Below are 15106 nucleotides of genomic sequence, written 5' to 3'. Positions count from 1 at the left end.
TTAGATTTTGAGGTTAAAAGGTCACAGGTCAAGATTACTGTGAGGTCAAATGTCCATCCCCGAACATTGTGAACACCATATCTCAAAGACTAATGCAAGGAATTTCAACGAACTTTCACCATTTGTGCACTTTGGGACAAAGATGAAATGATTAGATTTTGAGATCAAAAGGTCTAAGGTCAAGGTCACTGCGCAGTCAAATGTCTGTCTGAAAACCTTGTGAACACAATGTCTCCAAGGCAGATGAAAGGAATTTCACCAAACTTTCACCATTTGTGCACTTGGGGACAAACATGAACTGATTAGATTTTGAGGTTAAAAGGTCACAGGTCAAGATTACTGTGAGGTCAAATGTCCATCCCCAAATCACAACTTAATAAGGCGTGTAGTCTACCAGGCAGAGGCACCCCCATCGACGCCGTTGGCGTCGAGTTCTAGCTAGGTTTTTTTTTTTTTTAACATTTTGGTCATTCAGCCCTGTGATGACCTGGCGACTTGTCCAGGGTGTACCCCGCCTTTCGCCCGTAGTCAGCTGGGATAGGCTCCAGCTTGCCTGCGACCCTGTAGAAGGATAAAGCGGCTAGAGATAATGAGATGAGATGAGATTTTGGTCATTAACCAGAAATTTTGAATGCAGTACAAACACCTGTAACACAGCACTGAGTTATGGTTTGATCGAATGCTGTGTAACAAACAAAATGGAATAGAAATGTAGATAAATATTTAATTAACTTTAGCCATAAACCTACCCCTCGGATGTGTTTAGATGTCTCTCGGAGACGACCCTCTGGCTCCGTGTGACCATCAGCACTTCAAGCTCGGCCTCGGCACAAATGTGTACAGCATAACTCTAAAAACGTGATATCATCCTGGTTTAAGTGGACGGGTGTGGGTAAAGACAGTGGAGAAATCTCCACAACTGAAAAAACAAACAAACCACTCATTATAAATTTGTGACTGTTCTCTATATTTAGCGAGCTCACTCAGCTACTGTCAGGTTGTTTAGATTGGGTGTGTGTGTGTGGGGGGTGTATCTCAAATGTTATTAGCACTTCAACATGCCATCATTGACTTCTTGCTTGAACAGGAAATGCATCAAGATGCAGAATCAAATCAGGGCTCCCAAGACATCTCCTGTGGACTTTAAACACCATTTGTATTGTTTGTGCTAAAGGTTTACCAAGGGTTCCCTCAACAGATGATTTTTATCGTAGTTTCCCAAATGGAATATTTTGAACCCTTGTACAGACGCTGCAGCAGTTTTTGCAATTTGATGTACTGAAAACTGTAACATTGGCTTGTACTGTTAACATAGAATAAATGAATCCTGCAATTCCACTTTTCTTTTTCCACAGATGTGTTTTCTTCTTCCTGATCCAGCTGCTGATGGACAATGGTGAGAAATGAACACACCTCTTCATTGCTGATACACAAACAACCAGAAAGGGGAGGGTGGTGTTTGTTAGTAGATTATGCCGACATTTGATTTCTTGTGTGTGCATGCTGTTGTTTCAGCGATGGCACAGATTGTAGAGACTCATAAAGCTGTCATAGGTGGTACAGTCATCTTACCCTGTTCCACCGAATCCACTGCAGAGAATGGGGATGTATTTTGGCGTTATGAAGAAGACAAAGTAAGCAAAGTGGTATTGGAGATCATCGAAGATAAAGATAATTTTCAAGACCAGAGTCAAGAATACAGAGGCAGAGTTACAGGTTTTTCAGCTGAGTTTGCAAAGGGAAACTTCTCCATCGAACTGAGGGATGTGAAACTCTCAGACTCGGGAACTTACACCTGCAGCCTCCCTAAATCCAGGCAGAATGTGAACGTACAACTGAGTGTTGAAGGTTTGTACAAGTCATCTTTTCAGTAGTACACAGACAATTACAGTGTTTTGATTCTGAAAGGGAGTGGTGTTTAGATTAACAGGCATTTTAATGTTGATTATTCAAGAGAAGAACATTTTCCAAGATTTGGACAGTTTAGAACTGGTGACAGGTGTGATAGGTCAAGGTGTGCTTTATTTTTACTTGCACTTTTCAGTGACTACTAGTATGTGTGTATGCACACACACACACACACACAGACACACACACACAGCTTTCTCTCTCTCTCTCTCTCTCTCTCTCTCTCTCATATTACTGGCCATCTGAAAGACATGCAGAGACACACAATAATGGACAGCCAGTAATTAGACACAGGTGTAACTCGTCACATATTACTTGCTGGTTCAACCTGACTCCTTGTCATTTACAGTACAGCCAATGCTTGACTGCTACCATAGTCTGGAACTGTAGCAAGGGCAGGAATGGTGTATGAGGTGTGAATCAGTTTGATGCAGAGGAGGAGGCTTCTCCTTTAACTGCTTTAGATAAGACTCTTTTACTGCCTTGTTTGGCTTTCTGTCTCTTACTGTGTCAGTGTCATATTTCCTTCGGGTTCTGGTAGGATATGATGCGTGTTGTATGTGTACAAGGTTCCTCCCAAATCCTTCCCCAAAACAAACCACTGCAGCTCAGCAGCACTGTTTTAGAAAAGTATTTTTCTCACCTCAACTCAGTATTGATTTTCCCTCCAAGTTTCACAAACCAGTCTCCCACACTGCAGGGTCAGTATCCAGACAGGTTATTAAAACTCATTCGATGAGACCAGTCACCTTGACGTACGTCTACGTTGCTGTATCATTTGGAAGAGTTTGTGTGTTTTGTATCTCAGTCACACAAAGTAATTGATTTCTTTCCGTAATTGTTTTTGCATCCAGAAGTTTTCACCACTGAAACTATTGCTTGCAAAACTGGTGATGGCACGAGAAGAGCGAGCAGTATGTTCCTGCTGGTGTGCAGTCTCCTGTACAGCTTGGTCTTTTGAAGACAACATGAAGCTCAACTTGTATGTAAGCGCTGTCGCAAGAAAAGCAGGACGTTATGAAGCATACCTTCGTACAAACCTTTTCCATTCTCCGAGTTTCAGATTATGAACATTCTGGACAGAAATTAATATCTGGTTCATATTTGGTAGGATGTTATTAACATTTAATAAGCCAATGTATACAGTGCTCTCTGAAAGTATTGGATCAGCAAGGCCAATTCTTTTGTTTTTGCTGGACATTGAAGACAATTGGCTTGCTTTTCTGCCATAGACAGCTCTCTGGTCTTCATGTTATGTTGGTTTATCTTTTTTTTTTGTGATAACAAATGCAGTATTTACAGGTGAGACCCAAGGCTTAATCCAAGAGTAGACATTCAGAGCTAGTAATTGTTTACACAATCAAACTAACAGTACACATCTGGGCAACAAGAAACACAGGTTGGCTATGTGTTCCAATATTTTTTGATCACTTGAAAACTGGGTGGGTTGAAACAATTAAAATAAGAATTAATTTTCTTAATTCTTCTGGATTTTTATATTCTGTGACTTCAGAATATACTCATCCCTGGGTGGTGAGTGTATTGATGTCGTACATTGGAATGGCACTGATGTGGATCCAGTTAAAAACCTTGATCAAAACGTTATATCAATTACGATGCAACTATGTAAGGATTTTAGGTTAGGCTCAGCCTGTATAAACACTTTACAGCATGTTACAAATCACGAGTCATTAGTTAGACTTGGGCTTTAGTGACTCTGCCCTGCTTTTGGATGAAGCCAAAAATTGAAACTGAAACAAGTGTTCTGTGACGACTTGAATGTCTCACCACATTTGAGTAATCAAACCCTGAGAGACACACCAGTATTTAAGTTCTGTCCAACTGTGGCTGAAGCAGCATGGATGGATGTTAATGCCAGGTTTGAATAGGTTCGTGGTGTTCTTTGACATATCTGATGACGTATATACCTGTATTTTTTTACTTTGTCTGCATTTTTTTTTTTTTTTTGCTTTTGAGTATTTATTGAATAAATATAGAATTGAACACAGCTTGTATTCCCGTTACCTCCAGGCTTCAAGCAGGCACATAACAAGTGTGTCCTATGTATCACTCCGCCTATCACATATTAATCTAGTACTGTTAAATATATCACACCAATGAGTTTTTATTGAATAAATGATACTCTGAAAACTGTGGTATTGCCAAATTTTCTTGGACTTAACCATAAAAAATTGATTTAGATTTAATTTAGATTTGCAGTAACTTTTCCCTGTAAGTGCTAGTCAGTTTTAGATTCAAACCTCGCCAACAATATTCGAGATATAACGCTACCTTTATTTTAATGTGAATTGGCAAGTTGGATATTAACTTTTTTTTGTGAGGGAGCATGTGAAATACATGGCCATTTAAAAAAATGTTTCCTTCCTTGTGTGAAAAGGAACATGGTACATGTTGTTTTCTGAGGATTCGATAAATCCACTTTTGTGGCTGGAATCACATGCAATGAAACAACCACACTAACTTTCACAACCTCCAGTTTTTCACAGAAAAGCCAACAGACTTGTAGGCTTCAGTAGAAATCACCATTAACCTTATTGTGTTTAAACAATATAAGTAATAGTGCGACGTACTACTGCTAATAATAATTATTAAAGTTTTCTATCTCTATGCTGGGCTATTTGTAGCTATAAGGCTGATGGTAGCAAACATGTCCAGATCCTTTGGTTTGTTTGCCTGCTCACTGGCCGTTGTAGCTCCATACAGTGCACCTCTCAGTAGTGTGTTTGTTTGTTTTCCCCCATAAGTTGTGTTACATAATTGTGGTTATGGTCTGCACTCCAACACATTTCACACGTGTCTAAGGTGAACAGCTCCTTCATCCGCTCCTCGTTCTCACAGTGTGGCCTTCTGCAGTAAAATTATCCCCTGAGTTTAGAATCAGAATCAGTGACAGGGTGGTGCAATGAAGTGGAGTTACTGTTACCACCCTGCAGTTGATTATTTTCCCATAACAGCACATCCCCAACTGTTTTATTCCTCTAATACACAGCACTTTTTTTACCACTGTCCCCATCACTTTGCACCTGTCTTTGTTTTGTCATTCATGTTGTTTATTGTACTGAGAAAGCTCATTGTGGTGTGAGCAAGATCAGCTCCCACTTCCGTATACTCCAGCGTCTGAAGCTCAACTGCTCAAGTGTTTCCTGACTGAAGCAGTTCAGCCTCTGAGTGTTTCGAGCTTGTGTACAGTGTTCAGAATTCAGCATGAAAATCATAAAACTTCACTTCTGTGAGTAACTTCACACATTTCTGATCCAACATCCAATATTATTTTCATACTTTGGACCTAAAATGTTGTCTTTTGAGTTTATTTTCTGCATGAATGACATGTAGGTTATTCTAATCTGGACCCTTGTGGTGTATCTGTGTGTGTTTTGTCATGATTAGATTGACTTGTGTGCTGTGGAGCTGCAGAAGGTTTCATCGAGAAGTCGGTGAATTTGGGCCAAAATGTGACTCTAAAGTGTGAGGTGTCTGTAAAACATGTTTTCTGGTTCCTGATGAAGCCGTCAGAACCTGAAGTGTTTATATTATGCTCTTACTCAACCAGAACCACGAGGGCACAATACAGAAACACGACCTTCAACAAGACTTTCTCACTGCAAAGTCACAGCAGTTTATTTATACACAATATCAGTACAAATAAATTAGGAGTGTATTATTTTACTCAAACTGGTTCACCTCCCAACATCAGCAGTGGAATCAGACTTTACATCCAGAGTCACTCAGCTGGTGAGATTATTTATTATATTTACAGGAAATGTTCATGTGATAAATACTTCATTATAATTGAACTGATTTGATTTATTTCATAATGAATTCCAAACTACCCGATGTTTCTCATGCTTCCAGGGAATCAGACAGCTGATGATGAAAGGATCAGACTCTGGAGAAATCTCTTCATCATGTTGGGAATGATGAACTTGTAAGAAAAAGAGCTACACTAATGGGCAACTTTGTCGGAGGAAGACCATATGGAGATTTAAAAAGAATGGTGGAGGATAGAGAAGGATGGAGTTTGACAAACCTGTATGATGACCTGACCAATGGCAAAACACTAAGAAGACTGTATTAGAGTGAGTGCATTAACATTAACCTGTTTATGTTACAGCCAGAACTACTCTCTGAGTCTTTAAGACACACATTTTAACCAATCTGTTTTGAGAATTAAACCTTACCAAACTTAATCAATACCTTCTGACCAATCAGAATTGAGAATTTGACAGCTTTGTGGAATGATGTTTGTTCTATCTGAATATCATCTGACTCAATGACTACAAGAGATGGCTTTCATGGCTCCTTGCTTTCAATAGAAATGAAGCCAAAATTCTTCCTCCATGTTGCCAAATATGGAGCCAGAGTTTGCGCAGTAGGGACTTTCGACTGCTCTGTGGAGTAAGTCATTAGTGTGCATTAGAGATGAGTGGAAGTCAGGAACACCCACTTCTCTCAGTGCCATGGTCCAGAGTGTCACCAAGACTGTCAATCACTTCATTCCCAAATGTAGCTACACCTTCTTATATGTTAGAATAACACAACGTAAATAAGTAATTTCTAGGGGAAATAAAAACATGCAGATGTCAGCATAGGGGAAACTAGCTGTTTGGATGAGACACTGTAGATGGAAAGACAGTTTAGATGAGTAAAGTGAGATGGAAAAAATTCTGTTTTTTCATTGAAACACCTGGGGATGGTACACACGATACTGCAGGCAGCCAGCAGGGGCGCTAGACCTGGGGTTGCTTTACTTTTTAGAGACGATACACTGTCCAAGTTATTTATTTAGCAATAATTTGATGAATTTTTGATGCACATTAACATTAAAAATGTAAGTGGGTGGAGCTTTGTTGATTTTTTTTTTTAATATTTGATTTGAGCCAAAGTAGCTGTAGAGGGAAGAATCTTATCTTTTTTTCTTCGCCTCATGAGTGACAGTCCAGAACCATGAGCAGTGCCGCCCCGTCAGGCAAACAAGGCTCGGTTCGCCTGGAGGAGATCTGTGCGACTATCGCCCTGTCTCCACGGTTCAGGTTCGAGACAAACTGGAGTAATAATAATACCACAAAAATAATTATGTTTACACACCCCGTCAGGCTCTCTGTGTGCGGAAGTGCCTTATCCAGGAGATACTGTTGGTGGCAGTAATGCGCTCGCGAGCTAGATGCTAGCATACGGAAACGGAAGAAAGAGAACATTATATTTGATTAGTTGGTATTGTTCCTGTTTCACAAAGAGCTTTTTTTTTAATTCATGTTCTACATCATGAGTCGAAGGTACGTATCGAGTAAAACTGGCCAGTTGTGAGTCACTGGCTGAACAAACTACGGTGAGGCCTTGTTCGGAAAAACCCCAAACTAGCTAACAGCTAACGCTTTCTGTGCTAGCTAAAGAGTTGCCCTTTCACTGGAGGGAGACAACTACAGTTTTAAATTGCTGTCAGTCAATTAGCGCGTCCACTGTCTTAAACATGTCATATCGGGTTTATAAGAATAATTAATGTCTTAATTCATTAACTAATGTTTATCATTCTGTATTTCCGGTCGTCCTTACTTCAAAACAATTAAGTACAGAGTGACCACCTTCTTCTTTGAAAGTTTAAGTCCATGTTTCACCAAAAGATGACTTATAAGTAAATATTTTTTAAAATGTTAAAGTTCTGTGAGTAAAGAAGGTTGGGCTGGATTCTGGCTGGATGAGAAGCAGGTGCAGTTGGCCTTCATGACCTTTCTGTGGTGCTTTAAGATGGCTGTCTGGGAAAACAGCTCAGGAATGGACATGGTTGATGATTAGACAGGTCTCACAGGTGTGAGTTCCACAGGTTCAGGTTTATATTCAACCACCGTTCCCTCCCACATAGTTTCTAAAACGAGATCCTTATGTGCTTTTGCAGAACGTGTCCCAACAGATCCTTTACACTTTTTCATCCTTGGAGTATCACAAAGGCGTGGTCCTTTACTGAGGGAGTTAACCTGGACCCAGACTCCAGTTGAGTTAATACTACCTGAGCTACAGCTATTAGGAGTGGCACAGTGTTAAAGCCAGCTGGAATGCTTGCATTTTTGGCATCTTATACTAGTATAGACTGTGCAAAAAAAAAAAAAGAGTGCTATGAGTTACACAAAGTTTAAAGTGTCCCTGAAATCAGTGTTAGTTTTTGACAGCTTTGTGTCATGGGCAGTACAATGTAATGGTACAGTGGTGCTTGAAAGTTTGTGAACCCTTTAGAATGTTTTATATTTCTGCATAAATATGACTTAAAACATCAGATTTTCATGACTCCTAAAAGTAGATAAAGATAACCCAGTTAAACAAATGAGACAAAAATATTATACTTGATCATGTAATTATTGAGGAAAATGATCCAACATTACATGTCTGTGAGTGGCAAAAGTATGTGAACTTCTAGGATTAGCAGTTAATTTGAAGGTGAAATTACAGTCAGGTGTTTTCAATCAATGGGATGACAATCAGGTGTGAGTGGGCACCCTGTTTTATTTAAAGAAGAGGGATCTATCAAAATCTGATCTTCACAGCATGTTTGTGGAAGTGTATCATGGCACGACCAAAGATTTCTGAGGACCTCAGAAAAAGTGTTGTTGATGCTCATCAGGCTGGAAAAGGTTACAAAACCATCTCTAAAGAGTTTGGACTCCATTAATCCACAGTCAGACAGAATGTGTACAAATGGAGGAAAATCAAGACCACTTTTACCCTCCACAGGAGTGGCCGAACAACAAAGATCACTCCAAGAGCAAGGCGTGTAATAGTCAGCAAGGTCACAAAGGACCCCAGTAGAGATGCACCGATACCACATTTGTGAAAACCGATACGAGTATGAGTACTATCATTTCAGTACTTGCCGATACCGAGTACTACTGATACCGATACTGTTGATGTTATTAAAATATAATTTTTCAAAAATTGCAGCATTTGAATATTTAATAGGCGTACTTTATCTATTTCCCGTGAATGTTGTTTTCTAATTGGAGTGATCATGCACACGGGTTCACATTGACAATCTCCGCTGCTCCAGAAGCGCAGAGTAGCCTTGAGTCCACGTCACACAGCCAGACAGCGCCTCTTCACGGTAGCGCTTATCTTTTGCAACATTGTTACAATAATGTTGCAAAACCTAAGCGCTGCTGTACTAGGCCTACATAACAATGTTGCAAAAGAAGCGCTACCATGAAATGAAGAGGCGCTGTCTGCTGGCAGTGTAATGTGGACTACAAGGCTATCTGCGCTTCCGTGTGCAACCTCTCTCGATTGTCGTGCAACATTCACTCCCAGAAAACTACACTCATTGCAAATAGCCTACACAAAGAATTAAATATTTAGCTGCTGCAATTTCTGAAAAAGGCTGCTATTTATTTGGATTAGATTACAATGTCCAACTTTCGAAGTCAAGAAAGACTTGCACTCTTGCAACATGTAAGACCGATTGTTGATGAAGGGAGGAGAGAGCAGTGAGTTACCACATGCAGCGTGATCATTTCACTCCGCTGGTCACTTACCCCCTCTATCATCGGCCTTCCGCAACATTGCGGTCTTGGTTGACTTAAGGGTTGTTCTGGTGGTGCGCTTAAACTACTCCAATTACATTTAGCAACAAGACAAGGGCGTGAAAGGGAGGAGCAGTGACCATCGTAACATCACAGAGAGCGCACAAGATAACAGTGGCGGCCGGCGACGATGTATTATTTAATTTCCATCGCCAGTAATGCAGACTAAAATATGCCCCCCCCTCCCTCCCTCCTCTCATGTGCATGTGCGCACATCCTGCTGTGTGCTGCAGGAGAGTTGAATGCCTCGAGCACGCTCTTGTTCAGTCGCAGAACTTGTTAGGCAGACGCTGTTGCTGTCCATTCGCAACATCGCGTCCCGTGCTCGTGGAGCTCCATACCTGTAGATGGGACGTCAATTTCCTTGGTCTTGGCGTTGCCCTCAACTGAAACAAGTTGGAAAACTCAATCAGCCATTTCTTAAAGCTCTCTCTCTCACTCTTCACTCTTAAACTCTCCCGGTTGGACTCGTACTTAAAAACTCTGCCGGTTGGATTCACCTATACAAAAATCCGATTTTCATTTGTTTGTTAGTGAGTAGCCTGTCCTACAAAACCCTTACCTAGGCGAATAGCCAACATTAAAAAAGGACAACGTTGGGGATCTTAGCGTAGGCCTATCTGCGTATGGCAGCGAAAGGGAGTGGAGTGTGGAGAGATGTTTAAAATGACAGTGTTGGGGAAAGATGTTGTGACGGCACTGTTTCATGACTACGCAAACACATCTTCGTCATGGAAAAATGGGTTGTTGTCGAACAATTTTTTTTGTCTTCTGACGAAATTAGCCTACGCTCAATGCTTGAGATTTACAATTTTTTTCCTGGGAGAGGCTTTTTTTCCTCGAACGGACGCTGGCAAAAGGCGCTTCACGGAACACTATCGGCGCATGGTATAGCCTATCATATTATGCTCAAGCCTGAGCTCAACAATGCTTCAGTTTTTTTTTCTCTCTCGAATGGAACAAAAAGCGCTGCGGGGAACATTGGGATCGGCGCATGGGATCGGCACTGGTATCGGTTCATGGTATCGGCAACTGTTTGACAAGTACGAGTATGAGTATATTAGTGGAGTATCGGGGCCGATGCCAGTATCGGTGCATGCTTAGACCCCAGGGTAACTTCTAAGCAACTGAAGATTTCTCTCACATTGGCTAATGTTCATGAGTTGACCATCAGGAGAACACTGAACAACAATGGTGTGCATGGCAGGGTTGCAAGGAGAAAGCCACTGCTCTCCAAAAAGAACATTGCTGTTCATCTGCAGTTTGCTAAAGATCATGTGGACAAGCCAGAAGGCTATTGGAAAAATGTTTTGTGCATGGATGAGACCAAAATAGAACTTTTTGGTTTAAATGAGAAACGTTATGTTTGGAGAAAGGAAAACACTGCATTCCAGCATAAGAACCTTATCCCATCTGTGAAGCAAGGTGGTGGTAGTATCATGGTTTGGGCCTGTTTAGCTGCATCTGGGCCAGGACGGCTTGCCATCATTGATGGGACAATGAATTCTGAATTATATCAGTGAATTCTAAAGGAAAACGTCCGATTGCCCAAGGCAAGTGAAACATGCATTCGGGCAAGTGGGATATGTTCCCGATATGCCCGACCGGGCAAGTTGGAACGAGCATATATTACAAACTAGCACCACAAAAATTAGGCTTTTTGATCTTTTATTTCAGTCCCTAAGAGCTTCCCATAATAATAATAATTACATTTATATAGTGCCATTTTCAAACTCAAGGTAAAAAAAAACACACAGGTAGCCAGTGAAGCTGAGAAAGAATGGGGGTGATATGGGCAGATGGTTTGGTATGGGTGAGGAGTCTCACTGTAGAGTTCTGAATGTATTGTAGTCTTTGAAGGGATTTAGTGGGGAGGCCAATGAGAAGGGAGTTACAACTAGACTGCATTTCTGCAGAGAAAATGCAGTGTGCATTTGCTGAGCTGTAGCAGAACAGCTAGCATGCTAAAAGCTAGCATGCCAATATGCTCATGCCAACATGTTAACAACTAGCATGCTAAAAGTTAGCATACTAACATGCTAATAGCTAGCATGTTAACATGTTAATGTTAACATGCTAATAGCTAGCATGTTAACATGTTAATGTTAACATGCTAATATAACATGTCAACAGCTAGCATTCTACCATGCTAATGATCAACATGCTATTTGTTAAAATTCTAACACTTTAAGGCTAATATGCTGACAGTTATCATGCTAACAGCTAACAGGCTAACATGCTAATGGATAATATGTTAACTTTTAGCATACTAACGCATTGAGGGTGACATGCTAACAGTTAGCATGCTACTCTGCTAATCCTAACATGTTAACAGCTCTCATGATAACATGCTAATGGTGAACATGCTAACAACTCGTGAGCTAACAGCAGGCATGATATTGTAATGGGTAACATGCTAACAGCTAGCATGGTAACACGTGAATGCTTATATGCTGATTGCTATCATGTGTGCATGTAAGTATTCGTAATAAAGCGGCCATTTAGTTGAAGTTGATTTGCTGTCAAAGTCTCAAATGAGCAGATCCTTGCCAAATGCATCACGGGGGAAGGGAGGAATGACTCAGTCAAGCTTCCATTGATTAGCGGCAAAAAGGAGAAAAAATGGACGGATGAAAAGCGAGACAAAGACGAGTGCGGGTCAGAACCGATATCGTGTGTGATGCATGATTTGGCCTGAGGTGCCATATGAAGTTTGGTGGATGTGTGGTGAAGTGTTACTGAGCAAAACTCCATTTATTTGAATAGGGCCAAAAATCAATGGAAGCCTATGGAGGTAAAAAGAGATGCGTGAAAACCAAGGAAAAGACGAGTGCAAGTCTCGGATGAGGGGATGGATCTGTGCGGGGACTTGGCCTGAGGCATCAAGTGAAGTTTCTTGAAGTTTGGTCACTTGGTTAAAAAAATTGGAGAGTGAAAGTTTTTCTCCTGAAACACCATTCATTTTCAATGGGGCCAAAAATCAATGCAAGCCTATGGAGGAAAAGGGGATGAGCAAAAAGAAAGGAAAAATATGAGTGCGGGTCAGAACCGATTGCATGTATGTGTCAGGGGAGTTGGCCTGAAGTATCACATGAGGTTTGGTGCATCTGCGATGGAGCGTGTCCGAGTAGGACAAGTCGATTCATGAGCCCTATTCATTCTCTTTGGGAAAAAAAACAAAAGAAAAATGACAAGAACAAGAGAATGGGCACGTTGATCCAAAAGCTGTATACAAGCACACTACACCACTTCGGGCCAGACGTCTCAGAGTTGGAACGGTGTCTCTATTTTGAACGCCCTAGGAGGAGTAGTGGATCCAAAAATCGTGTCGGAATAAGGCAGAATAAGTAAACTTAAGAACAATAGTGTGCTTGCCTTTGGCTGCTGTGTGCTTGAGCAAGCACACTAATAATCTAGGCGGGACATAATGAAGGAGTGGACCAACGTTTGAACACCACTCGTGGAAAGAAAGGGGTGAAGGTGGGCAATGTTCCGGAGGTGGAAGAAAGCAGTCCTGGTGAGGGATTTAGTGTGGGGATCAAAGTTGAGTGAGGGGTCAAGCAATATTCCAAGGTTTCTAACAACAGGTGAAGATTTAACAAGTGCACCATTGATGTTAAGACTGAAACTGGAGGATTTGGACAGTGAAGATTTGGAGCCGATAAGCATGATTTCTGTTTTATCTGTGTTAAGTTTTAGAAAAGTATTCTGCATCCACAACTTTAGGTCTGATAGGCAGTCATTGAGGGAACTGGGAGGGGGTCAGTGTGGGAGGATGTAGTGAGATATAATTGGATGTCATCAGCGTAGCAATGGAAGTTAAGCCCATGGTTATGAATAATTTGACCAAGGGGCAGGATGTATGTAAGGAAAAGGAGGGGCCCAAGAACAGACCCCTGGGGGACACCATGAGTAATGGGGGACATGGAGGACTAATGTAAACCCAGTGTGACAAACCTTCGTCTGTTGGTGAGGTGGGACCGAAACCACTGGAGGGCTATGTCTGTGATACCAATATCTGACAGACGGGAGATGAGTGTGTCATGATTAATGGTGTCAAATGCAGCAGATAAGTCAAGGAGAATGAGAATGTGACATGAACCACTATCAGCAGACAGGAGGTTGTCATTTACCACTCGCAGGAGAGCAGTCTCTCTAATGTGATGTGTGCAAAAACCAGATAGTTTTCAGTGAGAAAGGAATGAAGTTGTGAAGCAACCACTCTTTCCAGTACTTTTGCTAAAAAGGGGAGGTTGGAGATCGGTTGATAATTAGACAGAGGTTGGATCTAATTCAGGCTTCTTTAAAATGGGAGTAACTTTAGCCGTTTTGAGGGCAGTGGGAACAACACCAGAGTTGAGGCATGAATTAACCAACAGTGCAATTGGTTCCCAGATGATTGTGGAGCATGCCTTGAGTACAGGAGTCGGGGCAGGGTCAAGCTGACATGAGGAGGAGTTAGACTTGGCGATGATATTAGAGACAGAAAGGGAGTCAACAGTTGTGAAGTGGGTGAGTTTTGGGCCCAGAGGAGGAGAATAGGGCTCACTACATATCCGCCATTATGTTTTGGCTGTTTTCTTAGTCTCGGTTTCATTTACTACTTTGCAAGTTATTTTCTATACCCCTGCTGTTGTAGTATGGTACGTGTACTGTTTATAGACCCCTTGTGCATGACGTCACGCATCATGTGATAATTACAGCTGGGGATAGACACACACTCATGCAAGCAAAGCTTAATCTGTCTTCAATATGGTTAATTTTTGTGCTGTTTTTGCTTGTTCAAACAGAGAAATAGATAAACGGCATTACCGTCTCCCCGCTAGCAATAAAAATGTTAACTAATAGAAGCAAATGCTTCAAGAGCAACGAGGAAATGAGTTGGTAAAGAATACGAAGAGAGGAGCTCAGCCTGAAAACTCCTGAGAAATTCACGATTGTATTTAAAATGTATTTTACAAAAACAAAGTCAGAAGTGAGTATGGAAGAGTTTGCTTAAGAATCTCGTTTTATTTTTTTCTGCTTGCATTCGAGTCAGCTCCTTCATGAAAGTGTTTGATTTTCTTAAAAAAAATCAAACACTTTCAAACAATTCGGGCATCAAAAACTCAACAAGGAGTGGCGTGTGATAAATCCTGAAAGAACAGATTAAAATCAGAGAGAGCTGGAGCTTTGTTTCTGTTATCAGAGGAACACAGTCCTGTGCAAAATATTTATATATCTTTTTTTTGTTTGTTTGTTTATCATCTGCCTCTAGGTTTATTTAAAAAACAAACAACTGTGCTGCTTCATGGCTGCACTAATTCAGTTACAGGTTGCCAGATCTGTATAAAACACCGACAACCTACACGCTAATATTTTAGTTTGTCACTTCTTGGGGGAAATGGAAGCATTGTCCAGCACTATTTTTGTGTTTGTCCAATTAAATAGTCAAGCCGTTTCTTATCAGTAATACCATTTAATCCATCTTTTGGCCCAACACTATCTCCAACATCGAGTTAGACAGATGAACATTTACCAAACCCATCACTAAACCGAAAATGTGCTGCGCATGCCACCTACGTCAATACAAAGAGTAGCCCTCAGACGGACTCATGATGGCTGGAGTAACAGAG

At 41.1% G+C, this 15106-nt stretch overlaps 1 protein-coding gene across 1 annotated transcript in view; it reads left to right on the top strand.

Moving 5' to 3' along the window:
- The window catches only part of LOC132874792 (uncharacterized), a 38894-nt gene that overhangs the window by 11027 nt on the left and 12761 nt on the right, over positions 1–15106 (top strand). Inside the window, exons 2-8 of the mRNA XM_060911192.1 lie at positions 1356–1396; positions 1516–1848; positions 2763–2860; positions 4732–4781; positions 5480–5661; positions 5782–5854; positions 5967–6005. Coding sequence (XP_060767175.1) covers positions 1387–1396; positions 1516–1848; positions 2763–2860; positions 4732–4781; positions 5480–5661; positions 5782–5854; positions 5967–6005 — 785 coding nt within the window. The 5' untranslated portion in view covers positions 1356–1386. The remainder of the gene's footprint in view (positions 1–1355; positions 1397–1515; positions 1849–2762; positions 2861–4731; positions 4782–5479; positions 5662–5781; positions 5855–5966; positions 6006–15106) is intronic.

The sequence above is a fragment of the Neoarius graeffei genome, chromosome 27, assembly GCF_027579695.1.
Source record: "Neoarius graeffei isolate fNeoGra1 chromosome 27, fNeoGra1.pri, whole genome shotgun sequence".
NCBI lineage: Eukaryota > Metazoa > Chordata > Actinopteri > Siluriformes > Ariidae > Neoarius > Neoarius graeffei.
This window is presented reverse-complemented; position numbering and strand designations above follow the sequence as displayed.